Consider the following 20,398-nt stretch of genomic DNA (forward strand, 5'->3'; position numbering starts at 1 on the left):
GCCCGCCTCGGCCCCCCAAAGTCCCGAGATTACAGGTGAGCCACTGTGCCCGGCCAGAGCAATACGTTTAGACTTAAGTTTTCTAGCAGCAAGGCCAGCACTAAAGGTTATACGATGTTTTCTTGCCTTTTAAAATTTGTTATTTAGTTATTACTTTATTTTATTTGTTTTGAGACGGAGTCTCGCGCTGTCGCCCAGGCTGGAGTGCAGTGGTGCAATCTCGGCTCACTGCAAGCTCCGCCTCCCGGTTTACGCCATTCTCCTGCCTCAGCCACTGGCTTAGCTGGGACTACAGGCGCCCGCCACGACTCCCAGCTAATTTTTTGTAGTTTTTAGTAGGGACGGGGTTTCACCGTGTTAGCCAGGATGGTTTTGATCTCCTGACTTCGTGATCTGCCTGCCTCGGCCTCCCAAAGTGCTGCGATTACAGGCGTGAGCCAGCGCGCCCGGCCCACTTCTTTTTTAAAAAAAAAACAACACATTTATTTATATATATTTTTTATAGCAACAAAAGTAAAATGTTTTATTTCCCTGTAAGGTAAGATACAAATTTGTCTGGAGGAAAAACTCCTGTTAACTAAAATACTAATACAAGGTACCAAGACAAAAGTAGAGTTCTTTGGAGAAAACTTGAGATAATAGAGACCCTGAGGGTAAAGTAGGGTCATTGTTGCAGAAACTGAGGGAGGAAGGTTGTGCTCAAGGATTTGTAAGATAGTGGTTCAGCATGCTGGTTTCTTTCCAGGTCAGTAGGTTCCATCATAAGCTGTGGTCACATTCAGCTACCTGTTCCATTGAATGATCAAACAAGGCTGGGAGCTGAATACACACACACCAAAAAAACTTCACCTGAAGTCCTGCTACTAGTCCAGGAAGTAACTTTGTGTGTCTAGAAACCTACACCTTCCTGAAGCACGTTAGTCCCATCTGCCAGGAAATCAACCTTCCAAAATGTAGAAACCTTTTTTTTTGAGACAGTCTGGTACGTCACCCAGGCTGGAGAGCAGTCACGCAATCCCAGCTTACTGCAAGCTCCGTCTCCCAGGTTCACGCCATTCTCCTGCCTCAACCTCCCGAGTAGCTGGGACCACAGGCACCTGCCACCATGCCTGGACAATTTTCTGTATTTTTAGTAGAGACGGGGTTTCACTGTGTTAGCCAGGATGGTCTCGATCTCCTGACCTTGTGATCCCCCTGCCTCGGCCTCCCAAAGTGCTGGGATTACAGGTGTGAGCCACCACGCCCGGCCACAAACCTTTTTACAAAAGAAAGCCTGAGTTTCAGCTGAGACCCTTCGGGAGAATTGAATTGTTCAGTGGCAATGGCGTGATCTCAGCTCACTGTAACCTCCACCTCCCGGTTTCAAACAATTCTCCTGCCTCAGCCTCCTGAGTAGCTGGGATTATAGGCATGTGCCACCACATCCAACTAATTTTTGTATTTTTAGTAGAGACGGGGTTTCTCTATGTTGGCCAGGCTGTTCTCAAACTCCTGACCTCAGGTGATATGCCTGCCTTGACCTCCCAAAGTGCTGGGATTATAGGAATGAGCCACTTCGCCCAGGCCTCACAGGCTCACTTTTTTTTGTTTGTTTGTTTTTGAGACAGAGTTTTGCTCTTGTTGCCCAGGCTAGAATACAATGGCGCAATCTCGGCTCACCGCAACCTCCATCTCCCGGGTTCAAGACATTCTCCTGCCTCAGCCTCCCAAGTAGCTGGGATTACATTACAGGCATGCGCCACCAAGCCTGGCTAATTTTGTATTTTTAGTAGAGATGGGGTTTCTCCATATTGGTCAGGCTGGTCTCAAACTCCCTACCTCAGGTGATACACCCACCTTGGCTTCCCAAAGTTGTGAGATTACAGGTGTGAGCCATCGCGTCCAGCCCATGGGTCACTTCTAATCATGACAGTCACCATATGAAACTGAAGCTTCCAGTTACCAGGGCAGCACAGTCACACACTCTGATTAGTCATTGCTTTTCCTCTCAAGAAACTGAAGCTAATTCTGGCTGATTACAGATAAAGGGAATTAATAAAAGTATCCTGGGCAGCGCATACAAGTATTAGGAGACTGGAGATGAAAAGCTGAATGCTGATCTTCCAGAAACTATGCCCTAAAATCATGCTCAGACCCCCACTGCTGCAGCCCTACTCAGTGGAGTAAGAGAGACTCCTGCTGTCATTCACACTGCACCAAGGATGCATGCCTTTCTGTGCCAGGAGTCTAGCCTCACAAACTACACCACTATTGAGGGCCAGGTGCCTCTAATACCACCCTCACTAGCAAAATGGATCCTGTGTGGACCTCATTTTCAAGTTGCTCACCTGTGCATTGAAGGAAGTGACATGAAAGCCAAGAGGAGATAAGATTTTCCAATAAAGGAAGGCGTGATTGGTCTATGCTGTTTACTAAGTGGGAAAAAAAACCCAATAATCTGCAAATGAACTGTGGCTTTTGGCCTGACTACCCCCAATAAAGACAACTGAAAAAAGATTTAAAATAAAAATATTTATGGCTGGGCATGGTGGCTCACACCTGTAATCCCAGCACTTTGGGAGGCCAAGGTGGGTGGATCACCTGAGGTCAGGAGTTCGAGACCAGCCTGGCCAACATGGCAAAACCCCATTTCTACTAAAAATACAAAAATTAGCCAGGTGTGCTGGCACACACCTGTAATCCCAGCTACTTGGGAGGCTGAGGTGGGAGAATCGCTTGAACCCAGGAGGTGGAGGTTGCAGTGAGCCGAGATTGTGCCACTGCACTCCAGCCTGGGTGACAGAGCGAGACTCTGTCTCAAAAAATAAAATAAAAATATTTAAAAAGCATCAAAGACCTTGTATGACACTGAAGAATTATCAGGAGAGAACAGGGAAAAGGACTGGAGCTCAAATAGATGGCTTAGGGTTGATTCTAAAACAGGGATATTTGTGAGCAAAGACAGCAAAGACATAAAGCTTGGCTTTTGTCATTCTCAAGAGTAGAGTGGGCTGGGTGCAGTGGCTCATGCCTATGATCCCAGCAGGTGGGAGGCCGAGGTGGGAAGATCACTTGAGCCCAGGTGTTTCACAACAGCCTGGGCAACATAGTGAGACCCCATCTTTAAAAAAAAAAAACACACAACTAGGTGTGGTGGCATGCACCTGTAGTCCCAGCTACTTGGCGGGCTGAGGCAGGAGGATCGCTTGAACCCTGGAGGTCAAGGCTGCATTGAGCTGAGACTGCGACACTGCACTCTAGCCTGGGTAACAAGGTGAGACCCTGTGTCAAAAAAAAAAAAAAGAGAGAGAGAGAGAGATAGAGTGAACATGGGTGAAAGTCCTTCAGCAACTAGGAAGGTAAACTTTAGAGAAGCATCTTCTGCTGTTTATCAAGACTCTAATCCATGGGCATTCACTGAAAGGCAGAGATGTAATTTTAGTGGCTTCATGCATTAGAGCAATGGGAGTTGGAGCTTACCATTCACACTACATACCAAGATGCTATGTAACAGTTGCTATACTGGGTTGAAAACTGAAGAATTTTACTCTGGTTGTTGGGGTGGACTGTACTCCCAGGAATTTTTCTGTGTGGCCACAGAACTTCAAACCATGTGTCTGAACTGTTAAGTACCTTAGATATCTAATAGTGGAAACTGTTCACAGTAAGATAGTAGTGCCTTAGGTCTTACAGTATACATAAAAGTATTTTTTCAAATAAAATGTCCAGAAAACAATCAAATATCACAAGGCATGTAATAAAGCAGGGCAGCCAGAACAATAGAAACAATAGACTACAGAAACATGTACACACACACACACACACACAGACACACAATGGCTCCAGATGTTGGAATTATCAGACACAGATTGTAACGCTTACTATATTCAAGGAAATAAAAGTCTAATTTTAAGATCTCAGTGGCCGGGCAGTGCAGCTCATACTTGAAAATTCCAGCACTGTGTAAGGATGAGGCAGACAGATCACTTGAGACCAGAAGTTCAAGACCAGCCTGGGCAGCATAGCGAGACTTCATCTCTATAACAAACAATAACAAACAAAAATTTAAAAATAAATTCGTGGATTTAGGCATGTTTGTTATGTTTCAATTCACTGCAGTTATTGTCCTGATTGATTTCAAAATATTGTTTTTTCTTTTTTGTCCAGTGGAAGCCTCTTCAAGTTGGCTTTTGAATTCTTTTGACACAACCCTAGTCACCAATAAAGTTACTTTTTTATTGATTGATTGATTGATTGATTGAGAAGGAGTCACGTTCTGCTGCCCAGGCTGGAGAGCAGTGTCTTGATCTCCACTCACTGCAACCTCTGCCTCCCAGATTCAAGTGATTCTCCTGACTAAGCCTCCTGAGTAGCTGGGATTACAGGCACATGCCACCATGCCCGGCTAATTTTTGTATTTTTAGTAGAGATGGGGTTTCCTTTTTTTTTTTTTTTTGAGATGAAGTCTTGCTCTGTCGCCCAGGCTGGAGTGCAGTGGCCGGATCTCAGCTCACTGCAAGCTCTGCCTCCTGGGTTTACGCCATTCTCCTGCCTCAGCCTCCTGAGTAGCTGGGACTACAGGCGCCCGCCACCTCGCCCGGCTAGTTTTTTGTATTTTTTAGTAGAGACGGGGTTTCACCGTGTTAGCCAGGATGGTCTCGATCTCCTGACCTCGTGATCCGCCCGTCTCGGCCTCCCAAAGTGCTGGGATTACAGGCTTGAGCCACCGCGCCAGGCGAGATGGGCTTTCAACGTGTTGACCAGGCTGGTCTGGAATGCCTGACCTCGTGATCCGCCTGCCTCGGTCTTCCAAAGTGCTGGGATTACAGGCGTGAGCCACTGCGCACAGCCTAAAGTTATCTTTTTTTTTTTTTTTTTTGAGTTGCAGTCTCACTCTGTCGCCCAGGCTGGAGTGCAGTGGCGCGATCTTGGCTCACTGCAAGCTCTGCCTCCCAGGTTCACACCATTCTCCTGCCTCAGCCTCCCCAGTAGCTGGGACTACAGGTGCCCGCCACCATGCCCGGCTAATTTGTTGTATTTTTAATAGAAATGGGGTTTCACCGTGTTTGTCAGGATGGTCTCGATCTCCTGACCTCGTGATCCGCCCACCTCCGCCTCCCAAAGCGCTGGGATTACAGGCGTGAGCCACCGTGCCTGGTCCTAAAGCTATCTTTAACTTCATTCCGTAGTTTTATAATTACTTTCTGGTTTTTTTTGAGACTGAGTCTTGCTCTGTCGTCCAGGCTGGAGTTCAGTGGTGCAATCTTGGCTTACTGCAACCTCCGTCTCCCAGGTTCAAGTGATTCTCCTGCCTCAGCATCCCGAGTAGCTGGGATTACAGGTGCCTGCCTCCACGTGCAGTGATTTTTTGAATTTTTATTAGAGACAGGGTTTGGCCACGTTGGCCAGGCTGGTCTCAAACTCCTGAGCCAAAGTGATCTGCCCGCTTTGGCCTCCCAAAATGCTGGATTACAGGTGTGAGCCACCGCGCCTGGCCTCCATCTTTTATCTATCTACATCTTCTGCCTGCAGAGTGGCCTAGAAACTATGTTATCCCATAAAAATGGGCACTCACAATCCCCAGATATGCATTTCCAATTCCCCACAAATCCTCAGAGAATCAACAAATTCCAAGTCTGGGGCATAATAGGTACAAAGTGAGCCTGATAAGCTTTTTTTTTTTTTTCGAGACGGAGTCTCGCTCTGTTGCCCAGGCTGGAGTGCAGTGGCACGATCTCAGCTCACTGAAACCTCCACCTCCCAGGTTCAGGCAATTCTGTGCCATAGCCTCCCAAGTAGCTGGGATTATAGGCGCCCACAACCACACCCAGCTAATTTTTTGTATTTTTAGTAGAGATGGGGGTTTCTCCATCTTGCCAGGCTGGTCTTGAACTCCTGGCCTCGTGATCCAACTGCCTCGGCCTCGAAAAGTGCTAGAATTACAGGAGTGAACCACCATGCCCAGCCGAGCCTGAGAAGCTTTCTAATGCCAGAGTTATGTCAAAAAGGACACAAGCCAACTCGGCAAAAATTGTGAAAATTTGAATGTTAGAGAAAACAATGATTGTACTGATTGAGCTACACCAAATCAATAAAAATCTATGTGTCCATAATGGCATTCAAAAAGGTAAAGCCATTTGGACACATTGCCATTGCCACACTGGACGTGGCAGCTCACACCTATAATCCCAACACTTTGGGAGGCCGAGGCAGGCGCATCACTTGAGCCCAGGAGTTCAAGACCAACCTGGGCAACATGGCAAGACCCTGTTTCTACAAGAAATAAAAAAATTAGCCAGGTGGGGTGGTGCATGTCTGTAGTCCCAGCTTCTCAGGAGGCTAAGGTGAGAGGATTGCTCGAGCCCAGGAGTTCAAGGCTGCAGTGAGCCATGATCACACCACTGGACTCAAGCCTACACAACAGAGTAAGATCCTTTCTTAAAAAAAAAAAAAAAAAAAAAAAAAAAAAAAAAAAAAGGCTGGATGCAGTGGCTCATGCCTGTAATCCCAGCACTTTGGGAGGCCGAGGCAGGCGGATCATGAGGTCAGGAGATCAAGATCATCCTGGCTAACACGATGAAACCCCATCTCTACTAAAAATACAAACAAACAAAAAAAAAATAGCCAGGATGGCGACGTGCCCCTGTAGTCCCAGCTACTTGGGAGCCTGAGGCAGGAGAATTGCTTGAACCCGAGAAGCGGAGGTTGCAGTGAGCTGAGAGTACACCACTGCACTCCAGCAACATAGCGAGACTCCGTCTCAAAAAAAATAAAAAAATTGAACTGATGCTTCACAAAAGATGATATCCCAAAATACAAACCTGTCTAAAAATGTGATCAACCTCATTAATATTTAGGTAAATGCAAATAAAAACCACAATGAGAAGCCATCGCATATCTAAAAGTGTGGCAATACTGGCTGGGTGTGGTGGCTCATGCCTGTAATCCCAACACTTTGGGTGGCTGATGTGGGCAAATCACGAGGTCAAGAGATCGAGACTATCCTAGCCAACATGGTGAAACCTGTCTCTACTAAAAATATAAAAATTAGCTGAGTGTGGTGGTGCGCTCCTGTAGTCCCAGCTACGCAGGAGGCTGAGGCAGAAGAATTGCTTGAACCCAGGAGGCGGCGGTTGCAGTGAGCCGAGATTGTGCCACTGCACTCCAGCCTGGGCAACAGAACGAGACTCTGTCTCAAAAAAAAAAAAAAAAAAAAAAAAGTGTGGCAATACCAAGTGTTAATGGAGCTGGAGATAACTGGGAACTCTGACACATTGCTAGAGGAGTGTGAGTTGGTCCAACCAGTTTGATTTGTGGATCATAGATAAAAAGATAGGGAACTGTGATTCATTTTTTTCTGGCAACCTGCTCTTTCTACCAAAAGCAGATAAAGAATATACCAAAAAGAAACTGTAGCCCAATCTCATTTATCATAATGGATTTTTAAAATTCTAAATAAAGCAGTACAACAAATGGGTAGTATAGTTTGTTCCAGTAGATTTTATTCCAGAAACACAAAGATGGTTAAATATCACTTGATCTTAGCCAGAAGGCCGAGAAGCGATAAAGATAGTTAAATATCAAGAATACTGCCACCATAATTTATTACATCAAAATCTTCTTTTTTTTTTTTGAGACGGAGTTTCATTCTTGTTGCCCAGGTCAGAGTGCAATGGCACAATCTCGGCTCATTGCAACCTCCGCCTCCTGGGTTCAAGGATTCTCCTACCTCAGCCTCCCCAGTAGTTGGGATTACAGGCAAGTACCACCACACCCTCCTAATTTTTTTTTTTTTTTTGTATTTTTAGTAGTGATGAGGTTTCACCATGTTGCCCAGGCAGGTCTTGAACTCCTGACCTGAGGTGATCCACCCGCCTTGGTCTCCCAAAGTGCTGGGATTACAGGTGTGAGCTACCATGCCCAGCCTTGAAATTGTTGTTTCTAACAAATCTTAAAAGACACCCAGACTTCAACAATTGTTATTATATTCAGATTTTTTTGGTTTGTTTTTGTGACAATCTTGCTCTTTTACCCAGTCTGGAGTGCAGTAGCATGATCATGGCTCACTGCAGCTTCAAACTCCTGGGCTTAAGCAATTCTCCCACCTCAGCCTCCCGGGTAGCTGGGACTACATGTGCGGTATCATGCCTGGTTAATTTTTAAATTTTTAGAGATGGGGTCTTGCTATGTTGCCCAGGCTTGTAGACTCACTCTTCACATTATTCACTAACTAATGTGTCTCCACCACATTAATACGGCAACAGGTCTAGAAATTATTTAAAACAAAAATTTCTAATGTTTACATATATTGTGTGATATATGTATGTATGTGTGTGTGTGTGTGTGTGTGTATCATTCCAAGGTACTGTTTCTAATTTTTTCCTGCAGAGAATATTCAGTATTGTAGCTGCATTGGCTAGCTGGGGATTCTATGCACCATCACATTGTCCCGGACTGAATCTGAGGACAAAAAACCACTTTGGGAACAAATTCTTTTTTTTTTTTTTTGAGACGGAGTCTTGCTCTGTCGCCCAGGCTGGAGTGCACTGGCCAGATCTCAGCTCACTGCAAGCTCCGCCTTCCGGGTTCAAGCCATTCTCCTGCCTCAGCCTCCCAAGTAGCTGGGACTACAGGCACCCGCCACCACGCCGGCTAGTTTTTTGTATTTTTAGTAGAGACGGGGTTTCACTGTCTTAGCCAGGATGCTCTCGATCTCCTGACCTCATGATCCGCCCGTCTCGGCCTCCCAAAGTACTGGGATTACAGGCTTGAGCCACCGCGCCCGGCCTTTTTTTTTTTTTTTTTGAGATGTAATCTCGCTGTCTCCCAGGCTGGAGTGCAGTGGCGTCATCTTGACTCACTACAAGCTCCGCCTCCCGGGTTCACGCCATTCTCCTGCCTCAGCCTCCCGAGTAGCTGGAACTACAGGCGCCCGCCACCACGCCCAGCTAATTTTTTGTATTTTTTAGTAGGGACGGGGTTTCACTGTGTTAGCCAGGATGGTTTCGCTCTTCTGACCTCGTGATCCGCCCGCCTCCGCCTCCCAAAGTGCTGGGATTACAGTTGTGAGCCACCGCGCCGGCCAAGGGAACAAATTCTTGTCTTCAACAAAGAGCGGTCTTGAGTAGGCATAAAAGTAGCATTTGAAGGCTGGGCGCGGCGGCTCACGCCTGTAATCCCAGCACTTTGGGAGGCCGAGGCAGGCGGATCACGAGGCCAGGAGTTTGAGACCAGCCGGACCGATATAGTGAAACCCTGTCTCTACTAAAAACACAAAAATAGCCGGGCGTTGTGGCGGGCGCCTGTAATCCCAGCTACTTGGGAGGCTGAGGCAGGAGAATTACTTGAACCTGGGAGGCGGAGGTTGTATTCAGCCAGAGATTACACCATTGCACTCCAACGTGGTTGACAGAGACTCCGACTCAAAAAAAAAAAAGAAAGAAAAGTAGCATTCGAATAGCTTTTTTTATTTTTTTTTTAGAGGAAGGGCACCCAGGCTGGAGTGCAGTGGCACCAAAATAGCTCACTGCACTCCAACTGCTGAGTTCAAGAGATTCTCCTGCATCAGCCTCCTTAGTAGCTGGAATTACTGGCGCGAGGCACCACGCCCGGCTTATTTTCTTTTTCTTTTCTTTTTTTTTTTTTGAGGCGGAGTCTCGCTCTGTCTCCCGGACTGGAGTGCAGTGGCCGGATCTCAGCTCACTGCAAGCTCCGCCTCCCGGGTTTACGCCATTCTCCTGCCTCAGCCTCCCGAGTAGCTGGGACTACAGGCGCCCGCCACCACGCCCGGCTAGTTTTTTGTATTTTTTAGTAGAGACGGGGTTTCGCCGTGTTAGCCAGGATGGTCTCGATCTCCTGACCTCGTGATCCACCCGTCTAGGCCTCCCAAAGTGCTGGGATTACAGGCTTGAGCCACCTCGCCCGGCCTATTTTCTTATTTTTTGTAGAGGTGGTTGGAGGCGGGGGGCTGGGGAGGGTCTCTCTATGTTACTCAGGCTGGTTCGTAACTCTTGCCCTGAAATGATCCGTCCTCTTCCGCCTCGCAAAGCGCTGAGATTACAGGCGTGAGCCACGGCGCCCAGCCTTGAATAGCTTTTTACATGCATTGCACGTTATTTACTTTTATTATCACGTTTTTTGGGTCCAGTCTTAAACCTGGGAAGGCATTCGTTTGGGGGGGTCACACTGGCGGGCATCCTGTTTCGGGCGGAACCCAGATTCTAGAAAGCGCGCGCAGGGCCACACGGTCAACCCTCCCGGGCCTCCCAGACCGCCCCCTCCGCGGACGAACCCCCTCTTCCTCTCGCTCAGGAACTGACTGAGAGGCGGGGAGATGGGTGTTAAAGAGGGGATATCACCAATCAACGTGCGCCTCCGGGAAGGAGCGCTTCGCACTGGCTGGTTGGGTCTGACGACGTGGCCACGATCCAATCCTCATGCTAGAGGCGCTGCTAAAGGGTAGGGAAGCAAGCAGAAGGAGGAGCGCGCCGGGTGCAAGCACGTGACCGGGGCCTGAAGCCGGAAGCTACCTATCTGGTAGGGAGCTCCACCAGCACCGAAGACTGCGATGGTGAGTGAGGACGCATGCGCGGGAGGACCCGCCGGGGGTTCCGCGTCTCTGCTCCCCAATCTGTGTGGTTTCCCCCTCGTGGGCCTGCGCTCCACCCTCACCTCCTATCCGCTTGGGGAGGAAGACGGGATGGAGATGGGAGGGATGGCGACGGGAATGCTGGGGAGGGGTCTGTGGGAGGGTGTTCTGGGGCTGCGGGTAGTCTGCAGGTCGGGGGCAGGGAGGTGGAGAGAGGGTCTGGGGGCAGGGAGGTGGAGAGAGGGTCTGGGGGCAGGGAGGTGGAGAGAGGGTCTGGGGGCAGGGGCCAGTGGGGCAGCGAAGTCCCCTCGGGGTGTCAAAGGTGGAGCGTGGAAGGCCAGGGGAGCCTGGGGGCCGAGAGTGGGGGCAGATGGAGCCTCGGGAAGATCAGTATTGAGGACCATGTATGGGGAAGGGGGCCGGGAAAGGACCTGGCTGGGGAATGAGAAAACCTGGGGCCATCGTCAATCAAGAGACTTGGGTTTGTAGGTGAAGGGTATCAGGGGCCATCCATCCCTCTAGCATGCTTCTCACTACTTGCATCTTTATCCACTAGACTTCTGCACTGACCCAGGGGCTGGAGCGAATCCCAGACCAGCTCGGCTACCTGGTACTGAGTGAAGGTGCAGTGCTGGCGGTGCGTTCTGGGAAAGGGAGGGGGTCCCTTAGTGTACACAGCCCGGTAACCCCTTCTAATATTGGCTCTTCTTTTCTCGGCTTTTACCTGGTTTGCAGTCTGGCATCTATTAGGTTGGTACAAAAGTATTTGCAGTTTTTGCAATTACTTTCAGTAATCAGTCCGTGGAATCTTAGTCTTCTAACGGTAGAGATTATTTATTTATTTATTTATTTATTTTTGTTGCCCAAGCTGGAGTGCAGTGGTGCGATCTCAGCTCACTGCAACCTCCACCTCTGGGGTTCAAGCGATTCTCCTGCCTCAGCCTCCCGAGTAGCTGGGATTACAGGCATGTGCCACCACGTTCAGCTAATTTTTTGTATTTTTAGTAGAAATGGGGTTTCACCGTGTTAGCCAGGCTGGTCTCAAACTCCTGACCTCAGGTGATCCACCTGCCTCAGCCTCCCAAAGTGCTGGGATTACAGGCGTGAGCCAACATGCCTGGCCTTTATTTGGTATTTCTTAAAGAGGCATTTGTATTTTGTTCCATAGTAGTGTATAGTGTTAGGTCTCTAGATGTTTTTGATTTAGCTGGAGACAAAGCTTAAGGTTAAGTGTTGAAAACAATACAGGTGGTAAAAGACTATTGAAGGAATCCAGGATATTAAAAATTCAACATGTTATGACAAGGTAACTAACTTTCCTGGAGGTAGGATTTCAGCCCAGCTTAAAGGAGAGTATTTACAGTGGGGAGGTGGACCTATTTACAGGTGTGTGGCACTGACCTTTCTGAACTGATGGTAAGTCTGTGCTTAAAAGATTTGGTAAGGTTTGAGGGAAGAGGAGGATATGGTCAGGGAGGATCTGATTGTGAAGGATCTTCAAGACCAGGTTAACACACTTGAACTTATTCTTCTTGGAGGTAATACAGTTTGAAAGGTTTTTTAAACAGAAACAAGACCCAGTGAGGTGGTTGAGCAATATTGTTGTTAGTGATGTGAAGATGGGCAGAAGGAGGCATCATTAAGAGATTAGACTGGGCCGGGCGTAGGTGGCTTACGTCTTTAGTAGTCCCAGCACTTTGGGAGGCTGAGGCGAGTGGATCATGAGGTCAGGAGATCTAGACCATCCTGGCCAACACGGTGAAACCCTGTCTCTATTAAAAATACAAAAACAAAATTGGCCAGGCGTGGTGGTGGGTGCCAGCTACTCGGGAGGCTGAGGCGGGAGAATGGCGTGAACCAGGAAGGCAGAGGTTGCAGTTAGCCAGGATCGCACCACTGCACTCCAGCCTGGGTGACAGGGCGAGACTCCGTCTCAAAAAAAAAAAAAAAAAGAGAGATGAGACTGGGCAAGTGGCAGTAAGAAGGAGCAAGGAGAGAAGAGTTTTGTTTTTGTTTTGTTTTTTGTTGTTTTTTGAGACAGAGTCTCGCTCTGTGGCCCAGGCTGGAGTGCAGTGGCATGATCTCAGCTCAGGGCAACCTCTGCCTCCCAGGTTCAAGCGATTCTCCCGCCTAAGCCTCCTGAGTAGCTAGGATTACAGGCGTGTGCCACCACACCCGGCTAATTTTTGTATTTTTAGTAGAGATGGGGTTTTGCTATGTTGGCCAGGCTGGTCTCGAACTCCTGACCTTGTGATCTGCCCACCTTGGCCTCCCAAAGTGCTGGGATTATAGGCATGAGCCACCACACCCGGCCCTGTTTTTTTTTGTTTTTTTTTTTAAGGACAGAGTCTTGCTGTCACTCAGGCTGAAGTGCAGTAGTGTGATCACATCTCATTGCAGCCTTGAACTCCTGGGCCCAAGCGATCCTCCCACCTCAGCATCCCAAGTAACTAGAACTATAGGTAAGCAGCACCATGCCCAGCCATTTAAAAAAAAAAAAAATTTATAGAGACAGGGGTCTTGCTATGTTGCCCAGGTTGGTCTCGAAGTCCTGGCCTCCAGCAATCCTCCTGCCTTGGCCTCCCAAAGTGCTGGGATTATAGGTATGAGCTACTGTTCTTGGCTGGGAGAAGATATTTTAAAGGAGGAATCAGTATATCTTGCTAATGACTAGAAATAGGTAATAAAGGAAATACTTCTCTAGCTAGAACTCTAAAGCCTGGAAGAGTGATGATGCCTTAAGAAGCATGTCCCTGTGTGGTGGCTCACACCTATAATCCCAGCACTTTGGGAGGCTGAGGTGGGTGGATCACTTGAGGTCAGGAGTTTGAGACCAGCCTAGCCAACATGGTGAAACCCCATCTTTACTGAAAATACAAAAAATTAGCCTGGCTTGGAGGCACATGCATGTAATCCCAGCTACTTGGGAGGTTGATGCAGGAGAATTGCTTGAACCCAGGAGGCAGAGGTTGCAGCGAGCCAAGAGTGCACCACTGCACTCCAGCTTGGGCGATAGAGTGAGACTCCGTCTCAAAACACAAACAAACAAACAAGAAATCAAAAAAGGAAGTGGATTGGAAAGGAGGTGGATAAGGATAAGGTGAAATTTGATGGCCCAACTTTAGACATTGAGTTTGATGTAAAATAGCAGTTAATATATATTGCTAGCTCAGCAAAAGGAACTAAATCTAGTGGAGGCCCATGTCAAGGAAGAGGGAAGAGGAAGTTGAGACAGTCACCAGAAAAGAGGAACCCTAAGCCACTGTCCCATCACTTACTCTAGGGGTCAACAGAGGGAGGGATTCAAGGACAAAGAGAATGTTTATGTTGGAGATTGTGCAAACAGGGCAGCAAGTGTGAAGACTGAGAAAAAGATGGAGCCATTAACAGTGGTGGGCAGGCATTCATTTCGGAGAATGTGGTTTTACCAAATAGGCAGGGACATGGGAGAAATCCAGTTTCACGAGGTTAGAAAAGCATGGTCAATAAAGGGATGGATGGCCAAGGACGGTGGCTCACGTCTGTAATCCCAGCATTTTTGAAGGCTGAGGCGGGCAGATCATTTGAGGTCAAGAGTTTGAGACCAGCTGATTAATATGGTAAAACCCCATCTCTACTAAAAATATAAAAAATTAGCCAGGTGTGGTGGTGCTGGTATATACCTGTAATCTCAGCTACTTGGGAGGCTAAGGCAGGAGAATCACTTGAACCCGAGAGGCTGAGATTGCACCACTGCACTCCAGCGTGGGTGACAGAACGGGATTCCGTCTCAAAAAAAAAAAAAAAAAAAAAGATGGATAAGCTGCTGCTCATCCGGGGAAGTCCAGTATTACAGGAAACAGGATGGCATCTGGAGGGTGACAACATCATAGGGGGAGATTTCAGGTTTTTTCCAAAGCTGGGTGACCTGAGGGTACTGGCAAGCCGAGGGGGAGACAGTCTAAGTGTGAGAGCCAAGGGGACTGTGCCTGGAATTCCTTCCCGAGCCTGTGCCGTAATGCCCGCCCCTCTCCCTCCTCCGTCTGCATGCAGTCATCTGGGGACTTGGAGAATGACGAGCAAGCAGCCAGTGCCATCTCTGAGCTGGTCAGCACGGCCTGTGGTTTCCGGCTGCACCACGGCATGAATGTGCCCTTCAAGCGCCTGTCTGGTGAGCCCCTGCCCCTGCCCTTGGTGGTGGTACTGGGAGGAGGGGCTGCTCCCAGAGGCTTCTCTTCTTCCTCCCAGCCTCCCACCATCTCCTCCTGGGGTCTCTGGTCTGGCCACTTTACTCCCTTTGGGACTCCCCTGTATCAGAATTGTGAATGAGAAGGCAAGAGAAAGGAGATGTAGCAGAGGCCACTCATCTTCAAATCTCTGAGCCTGGAACGATAGAATTTCTTTGGCTTTGATCTCAGCCAATGTGTGTGTGGCCCCACCCCATGGAGTCTGTTGCACCCACTAACTCTGTGCTCCCTTCCCTCTCCTGGGGCGGGGGAAGGTGTGTCTCTCCTCCAGTGGTCTTTGGAGAACACACTCTGCTGGTGACGGTGTCAGGACAGAGGGTGTTTGTGGTGAAGCGGCAGAACCGAGGTCGGGAGCCTATTGATGTCTGAGCCTGCCGGAGGGCGAGGGTCGGAGAAGTGGATTGGGTCCTGGGCCTCTGTGATGAGGCAGGCACAGCCGTCGGTCTTGGCTTGCTGCTAGAACTAGGGCCTTCTGCTCGCCTACCTCCCACCCCTACCTGGATGGGCCGAGGCTTGGGGACTGTGAGCTGCGTTAAGGAGAACAAGGGCAAGGAGACCTCCCTTTGTGCTCCCTCCTTCCCTCCCTAATAAACATGAGCCTGATGTTCTCCAGCCCAGGGACATGTCTGTTTAGTGTGGGAATGGTTACACCCCATGTCTGTCTTCCTCCTTCTGGGGAGAAAGTCATGCACCTTAGCCCAAGTTGGGTGTGGCAGGGGTGCCTCTGTGTGCTATAAAACTGGGAAACAGAAAAAGCTGGAGGGGAAGGGAGTCACTCTGAGCCCTGGCGACTTCTCCTCTTCCCATCAGTACACAAACTAGTCATCTTTCTCCCTCCTGAACAGGCATTTAATAGTCTTATTTCAGTTGGAAGCAATAGTTGGAGAATAAGTTACAGGAACAGACCAAAACAAAACAAAACAAAACAAAAAAACCCACAACTTAAAGTGCTTCAGGCTGCAAACGTAAACATGAGGGGCAGGAGGCCACCTGCCTGGCCCTGTCCCCAACCCCTGAGACAGGAAGGTCACTGTCAGGGGCCCTTAGCCATCACCATCCTCTAATCTCAGCCCTGCAGGAGGGAGGGAGGGAATGTCAGAGGTGGGAAAGAACTCAACGGGAATGAGGAAGATACTTTGTAAACTTAGAACCAGGGTAAAGGGCGGGGGGCAAGGGAGCTCTGGAAACCCTTGCCCTGGCCTAGGGGTGGGGCCAGCCCCCCCACAGGAACTCGGGGAATACTGGTGGCTTAGTCCCAGCCATGCCCGCCCACTTCACAGCTTTTCCCCCGTCCCTGATCAGCAGACACAGACAGGCAGCTCTGCCAGGCCTCTTCACCCCCGTCTGGGAGGCATCCCAGGGGAGGCACAGCCCGGGAGCAGAGATCCCCTCTGGGGGCATTGGGTCTCTGGAGTGTAAGAGGGAACAGAGCTGGCACGATGCTACTTGACGGGTTCCACCACCAGGACCTTGCACTCGCGCTTGGCAATCTTGTCCAGAGACAACACAGCCTTGTCCGGGGGCAGGTAGAGGGGACGGCCAACAGGAGAGGCCACGGGGGGCGTGATGGCCCTGCGCTCCATCACACTGCCCGACCTGGGGGAAGGCAGAGGCTGTGGGCGCTGGTCAGACCTGGCACCCTCCCTGCTCCCAGCCTCTCCCCCATCCCTTGCCACGCCCCCTGGTTCTGTACCTCATGAGGTGGCTTCGGGAAGGCTGCTGGTGGGAGAAGGACTGGGAGCGGCCCAGGCTAGCCTGATGCCTCTCCACCAAGTCCCGGACAGCAGGGCTGCTGGGGCTGCTCTTGCGGGAGAGAGGCCGGGCCTCGGGTGGAGGGTGGGACACGCTGGCGGTGAACTGCAGCTTCAGTTTCATGTGCTGGCTTAGCTGGGGGGAGACGCAGGTCAGCATGCCAGCTCAGCTTCCAGGGCCCAGGCCTCCTTCCAAATGATCTTCCCCACGTGACAGACTAATGTCAAATCTAAATCCCACCTTCCCTCTGCCCAGCTTTTTCTTTCATCCCCAAAATCTAAGGGTCCTGCCTCCATCCACCCCAGCATTCTGCATCACTCAGCACTCAGCTCAGACCCTCCCCAGCCCACCTCGAAGAGCCCCGTCCTCAGAGCCTGGAAGGCCACACTGAAGGTGAGAGCGCTGCCCTTCCGGGAAAAGCCGAGGTTGTTGAGGGGCGTGTGGCAGACGATGGAGTCCAGGGCAGCCTGCATGGCCCGGCGCTCCTCCTCACACAGCTGCTTTCCTGGGGGCAGAAACAGGGACCAGCAAACACTACAGCGTTCCTCATTCCCACAGGGCCTTCGCCAGCACAGTCTCATCTGATTCTCAAAGCCACTCTGTGGAGTAAACTGAGCAAATGTTATCTTTTGTGCATGTTGTAGATAACAACGGCTAATACTGTGTGCAAGGCACGTCATGTATATTAACTCAGTATCTGCATGACAACCCCATGAGATATGAGTTGCTCTATTTTAGAGGTGAGGACTCTGAGGCCCAGAGAGGTTAAGTAACTTATTCAAGGTCACACAGCTAGTAAAAGAGAGAAGTAGAGTTCACACCAGCAAGTGCAGCTCCAGTGTCTATGTCCTGAAAGTCACTCTGCCCCACTGCCTCTCTAAACTCTCCATCTAGGACACTGGGGAGATCATCCAGGTACAGGGCGGAAGCCACCTGCCACAAGTCACCTCCTGTGGTGGGGCTGGCACCGAGTTTGGCTGTTATCACTGTCCGGCCTCCCTGACTTTTTCCTTTTCTCCTCCCTGGGGATCAGATCCCCACCTGGCAGCTGACCTACCAGCCTGTGCATGCTCTGGGGTCCACACGAGCCTCACAGCAAGGAAGTCTTGGAGATTGTTGAGCAAAGTGTAGGTGACAGTGAAACGCTCGTAGGTCCGAACAGGGGACTCACAAGAAGCGGTCATCACGAAACACGGGCGGTCCAGGCGGACACTGGGCAGGCTAGGAGTGGTGAGAGAGGGATGCTGGCTGTGTGTGTCAAGCCACAAAGGCGAATGCCACAGTTCCTTCGGGATCCACACTCACCGGTAGTGGGTATAGATGCTCTGAGTGAAGGGCAGCTTTGGGGTGGACCACTGAACCACAGCAATCAGCGGAACTTCCAGGCCCTGCGGGAGGGACAAAGCGGGTTGGGGCAGGTATTAAGAGTGCCCCTCCCATCTTGAGTCAGCCGCATGGTCTTTCCCTCCCACTGCTTTATCACTTTTCTTTGAACACACCAGCCCCTTATGCTCACCTCCTTGGCCCCTGGAGGGGGCTGCTCACCCCCTCGCAGCTGAAACAGGAAGTTGTGTTCCTCCAGGGCATTCAGTGGGCAGGGGAAGCAGCCAGAGGTCCCGGGTAGGCGGCAGAAGGAGCCCATGGAGACTTCCCCAGACTGGTGACTAGCTCAGAAAAGAGAACAAGGCATGGTCTCCCCATGCCAGAGCTCAGCCCCTGAAGCCATCCCCACCACTTCACAGCCTCGCCCCTCCCGGGACCTCACCAGACATTGTCCACCAGCAGCACAGAGCCATCGGGCATGACAGGTAGATAACTGGCATTGAAGTTGGGGAGGATTCGGATATCCCAGATGGAGATTTCCTCCTGAGAGGAGCTGTTCAGCACTGTGGGAGAGGACCAGCTTGGCTCAGAATAGCTGGATCCCTGAAGCCCCACCTTTACCCAGAAAAAACCGGACCCCACCAGCCTGCCCAGAGGAACTGCATCCAATCAGTTCCCTTGCTGCTCCCGAGCCGGCAGACCTGCTTACCCTTGAGCACGGTCAAGTGTTTTCCAGCCACAGTGAACTGCCGGCATCTCAGAACCGGAGGGGGCAGCAGAGTCAGCAGCGTGCTCACTGCGGGAGGGGTTGGGGGCCAGAAGTGATGGTCTGGGGGCTGACCTCACCTCCAACCCAGAATTCTCACCTTCCTCTTCTCAGAGCCCATTAGCCACTTTCCAGTGTGACCCCTCCCCTCTCTCCCCCAATTCCTAGACTCTAGCCCTTCGCCTCTGCGCTGTCCTGCCCACCTTGGGCCTTGAAAGCGCTCTGCTCGCCCCGGAAAGTCTCCCCAGGAGATCGGGTCTGCAGCAATCGCAGGTAGCCTTGATCTCTGACCTCTGGTGCCTCAACCTCCCGCTTCCACACAGTCACTACAATCTGTCAAGAGGAAAGACAGATGGCTGAACCCGGAAAAGGTGTCTGAATTAGGACAACAGCTCCACTCCTTGCTCATCTTACCTTGGCCTTAGGTGTCCCTGGGGGCAGTCTATCCAGTGAAACGGTGAGTGGGAAGATGACCTCATCTGTGGACACAATCGGTTCCTCCACAGGCAGCTGGGGTTGGGAAAGGGGTGAAGAGGTCAGGAGCAAGTCAGAGGCAGCCTGCAGCCTTTCCCTTTAAGACCAGCAGGTCATCTGCCTCCTGCCTCAGGCCCCCAGCAAACCGCCCCTATGCCCTGTGCCGGGTCCCCCAAAGCTCCTCACCGTGGTCGCTCCCCCTGAGGTAGCAGGGCCCGGGCCGTGGGTGAGAAGGGGGCTGCAGCCTCGGAACAAACCCCCACCCCCAGGATCCCCTCCCCCTGGGGGCTCCGAATCCTGGTCGCCGGCACCGCCGCCACCCGGCATCCCGCCTCCGGCGCTGACCGAGGCCAGGGCGGCCAGGGCGGTTGCCAGTTCTGCCCAGGCTCCTCTGGAGCCCAAGCCCGGGCCGCCCCCGGCGCCGGACCCCGCACCGCCCCGGCAGCGCAACACCAGCAGAAAGCGGACAGTCTCCCCCAAGTACAGATGGTTGCGCCGGGGCAGCGCCCGGTACCGGCCCGGGTCCCCTGCCAGCTCCGCGCGCGGCGGCAGCGGCACGGCAGGGAAGTACATCGAATAGTCGCACTGGGACTCCATGGGGCGGCGAGGACGGCGCGACCGGGAGTCCGGACCGGAGGCCGACCCCCAGCGGGGCCCTCTAGGGTGGGTCCAGAGGGTCCCGACACCTCGGGCTGCTGCGCGCGGCTGGGGCGGCCTGAGAGACCGGCCCGGTCCCGGCACCGGGGCAACAAACCCGGAACCAAGACCCGGCGGCGCCGGAACCGGGGTACTGAGCCGAATGACTGAGAGAAACCGGAAGCGGAAGGGAGGGGGCGTGGCCGCTGTGGCCCCGGAATCGGCGGGTGCCAGGACCGTGGAGGAGGGGGCGGGGTCCCGCTGCTCTGAGGCTGAGAGAATGCAGGCCGGAGCTGCGGCCAGGCTTCTTGGAAAAGAAATGTAAGAACCCCGTCGGCCAGGCGTGTTGGCTCACGCCAGTAATCCCAGCACTGTGGGAGGCCGAGGTGGGAGGATTGCTTGAGGCCAGGAGTTCAAGACCTCCCTGGCCAACTTAAAAAGACCTCCTCTCTGCAAAAAAATTTAAAAATTATGCGGGTGCGGTGGCGCGCGCCTGTATTCCCAGCTACCTAGAAGGCCTAGGCAGGAGGATCCTTTGAGCCCAGAAGTTTGAGGCTGAAATGAGCTATGATTGGGACACTGGACTGCAGCCTGGGTGACAGAGTGAGATCTTGTCTCAAAAAATAAATAAATAAATAAATAAAACCTTCCAAC

The 20,398-nt window shown here is 51.2% G+C and overlaps 2 protein-coding genes across 4 annotated transcripts; one reads left to right on the forward strand and one right to left on the reverse strand.

The window, feature by feature from the left end:
* The first annotated feature begins 10,408 nt into the window (after positions 1-10,408).
* LAMTOR4 (late endosomal/lysosomal adaptor, MAPK and MTOR activator 4) lies at positions 10,409-15,410 on the forward strand. 2 transcript variants are annotated; one of them, XM_033192047.1, is made up of 4 exons: positions 10,409-10,549; positions 11,124-11,204; positions 14,600-14,717; positions 15,065-15,410. In XM_033192047.1, the coding sequence occupies exons 1-4, from the start codon at positions 10,547-10,549 to the stop codon at positions 15,160-15,162; spliced, it is 300 nt and encodes a 99-aa protein (XP_033047938.1). In that variant the 5' UTR covers positions 10,409-10,546; the 3' UTR covers positions 15,163-15,410. The 2 variants fall into 2 exon arrangements, with proteins under 2 accessions (XP_033047938.1, XP_033047939.1); XM_033192048.1 differs by having other exon boundaries at positions 10,423-10,549; positions 15,048-15,410.
* A 210-nt stretch (positions 15,411-15,620) lies between these two features.
* On the reverse strand, positions 15,621-19,946 carry MAP11 (microtubule associated protein 11). 2 transcript variants are annotated; one of them, XM_033192045.1, is made up of 11 exons: positions 19,295-19,946; positions 19,049-19,144; positions 18,838-18,967; positions 18,578-18,664; positions 18,311-18,431; positions 18,062-18,209; positions 17,851-17,933; positions 17,603-17,766; positions 16,896-17,050; positions 16,487-16,680; positions 15,621-16,389 (listed from the first exon to the last, which is right to left on the reverse strand). In XM_033192045.1, exons 1-11 carry the CDS (start codon positions 19,703-19,705, stop codon positions 16,236-16,238), a joined length of 1,743 nt encoding a protein of 580 aa, XP_033047936.1. In that variant the 5' UTR covers positions 19,706-19,946; the 3' UTR covers positions 15,621-16,235. The 2 variants fall into 2 exon arrangements, with proteins under 2 accessions (XP_033047936.1, XP_033047937.1); XM_033192046.1 differs by having other exon boundaries at positions 19,795-19,940.
* Positions 19,947-20,398: the final 452 nt, after the last annotated feature.

The sequence above is a fragment of the Trachypithecus francoisi genome, unplaced genomic scaffold (assembly GCF_009764315.1).
Source record: "Trachypithecus francoisi isolate TF-2019V2 unplaced genomic scaffold, Tfra_2.0 Lachesis_group4, whole genome shotgun sequence".
NCBI lineage: Eukaryota > Metazoa > Chordata > Mammalia > Primates > Cercopithecidae > Trachypithecus > Trachypithecus francoisi.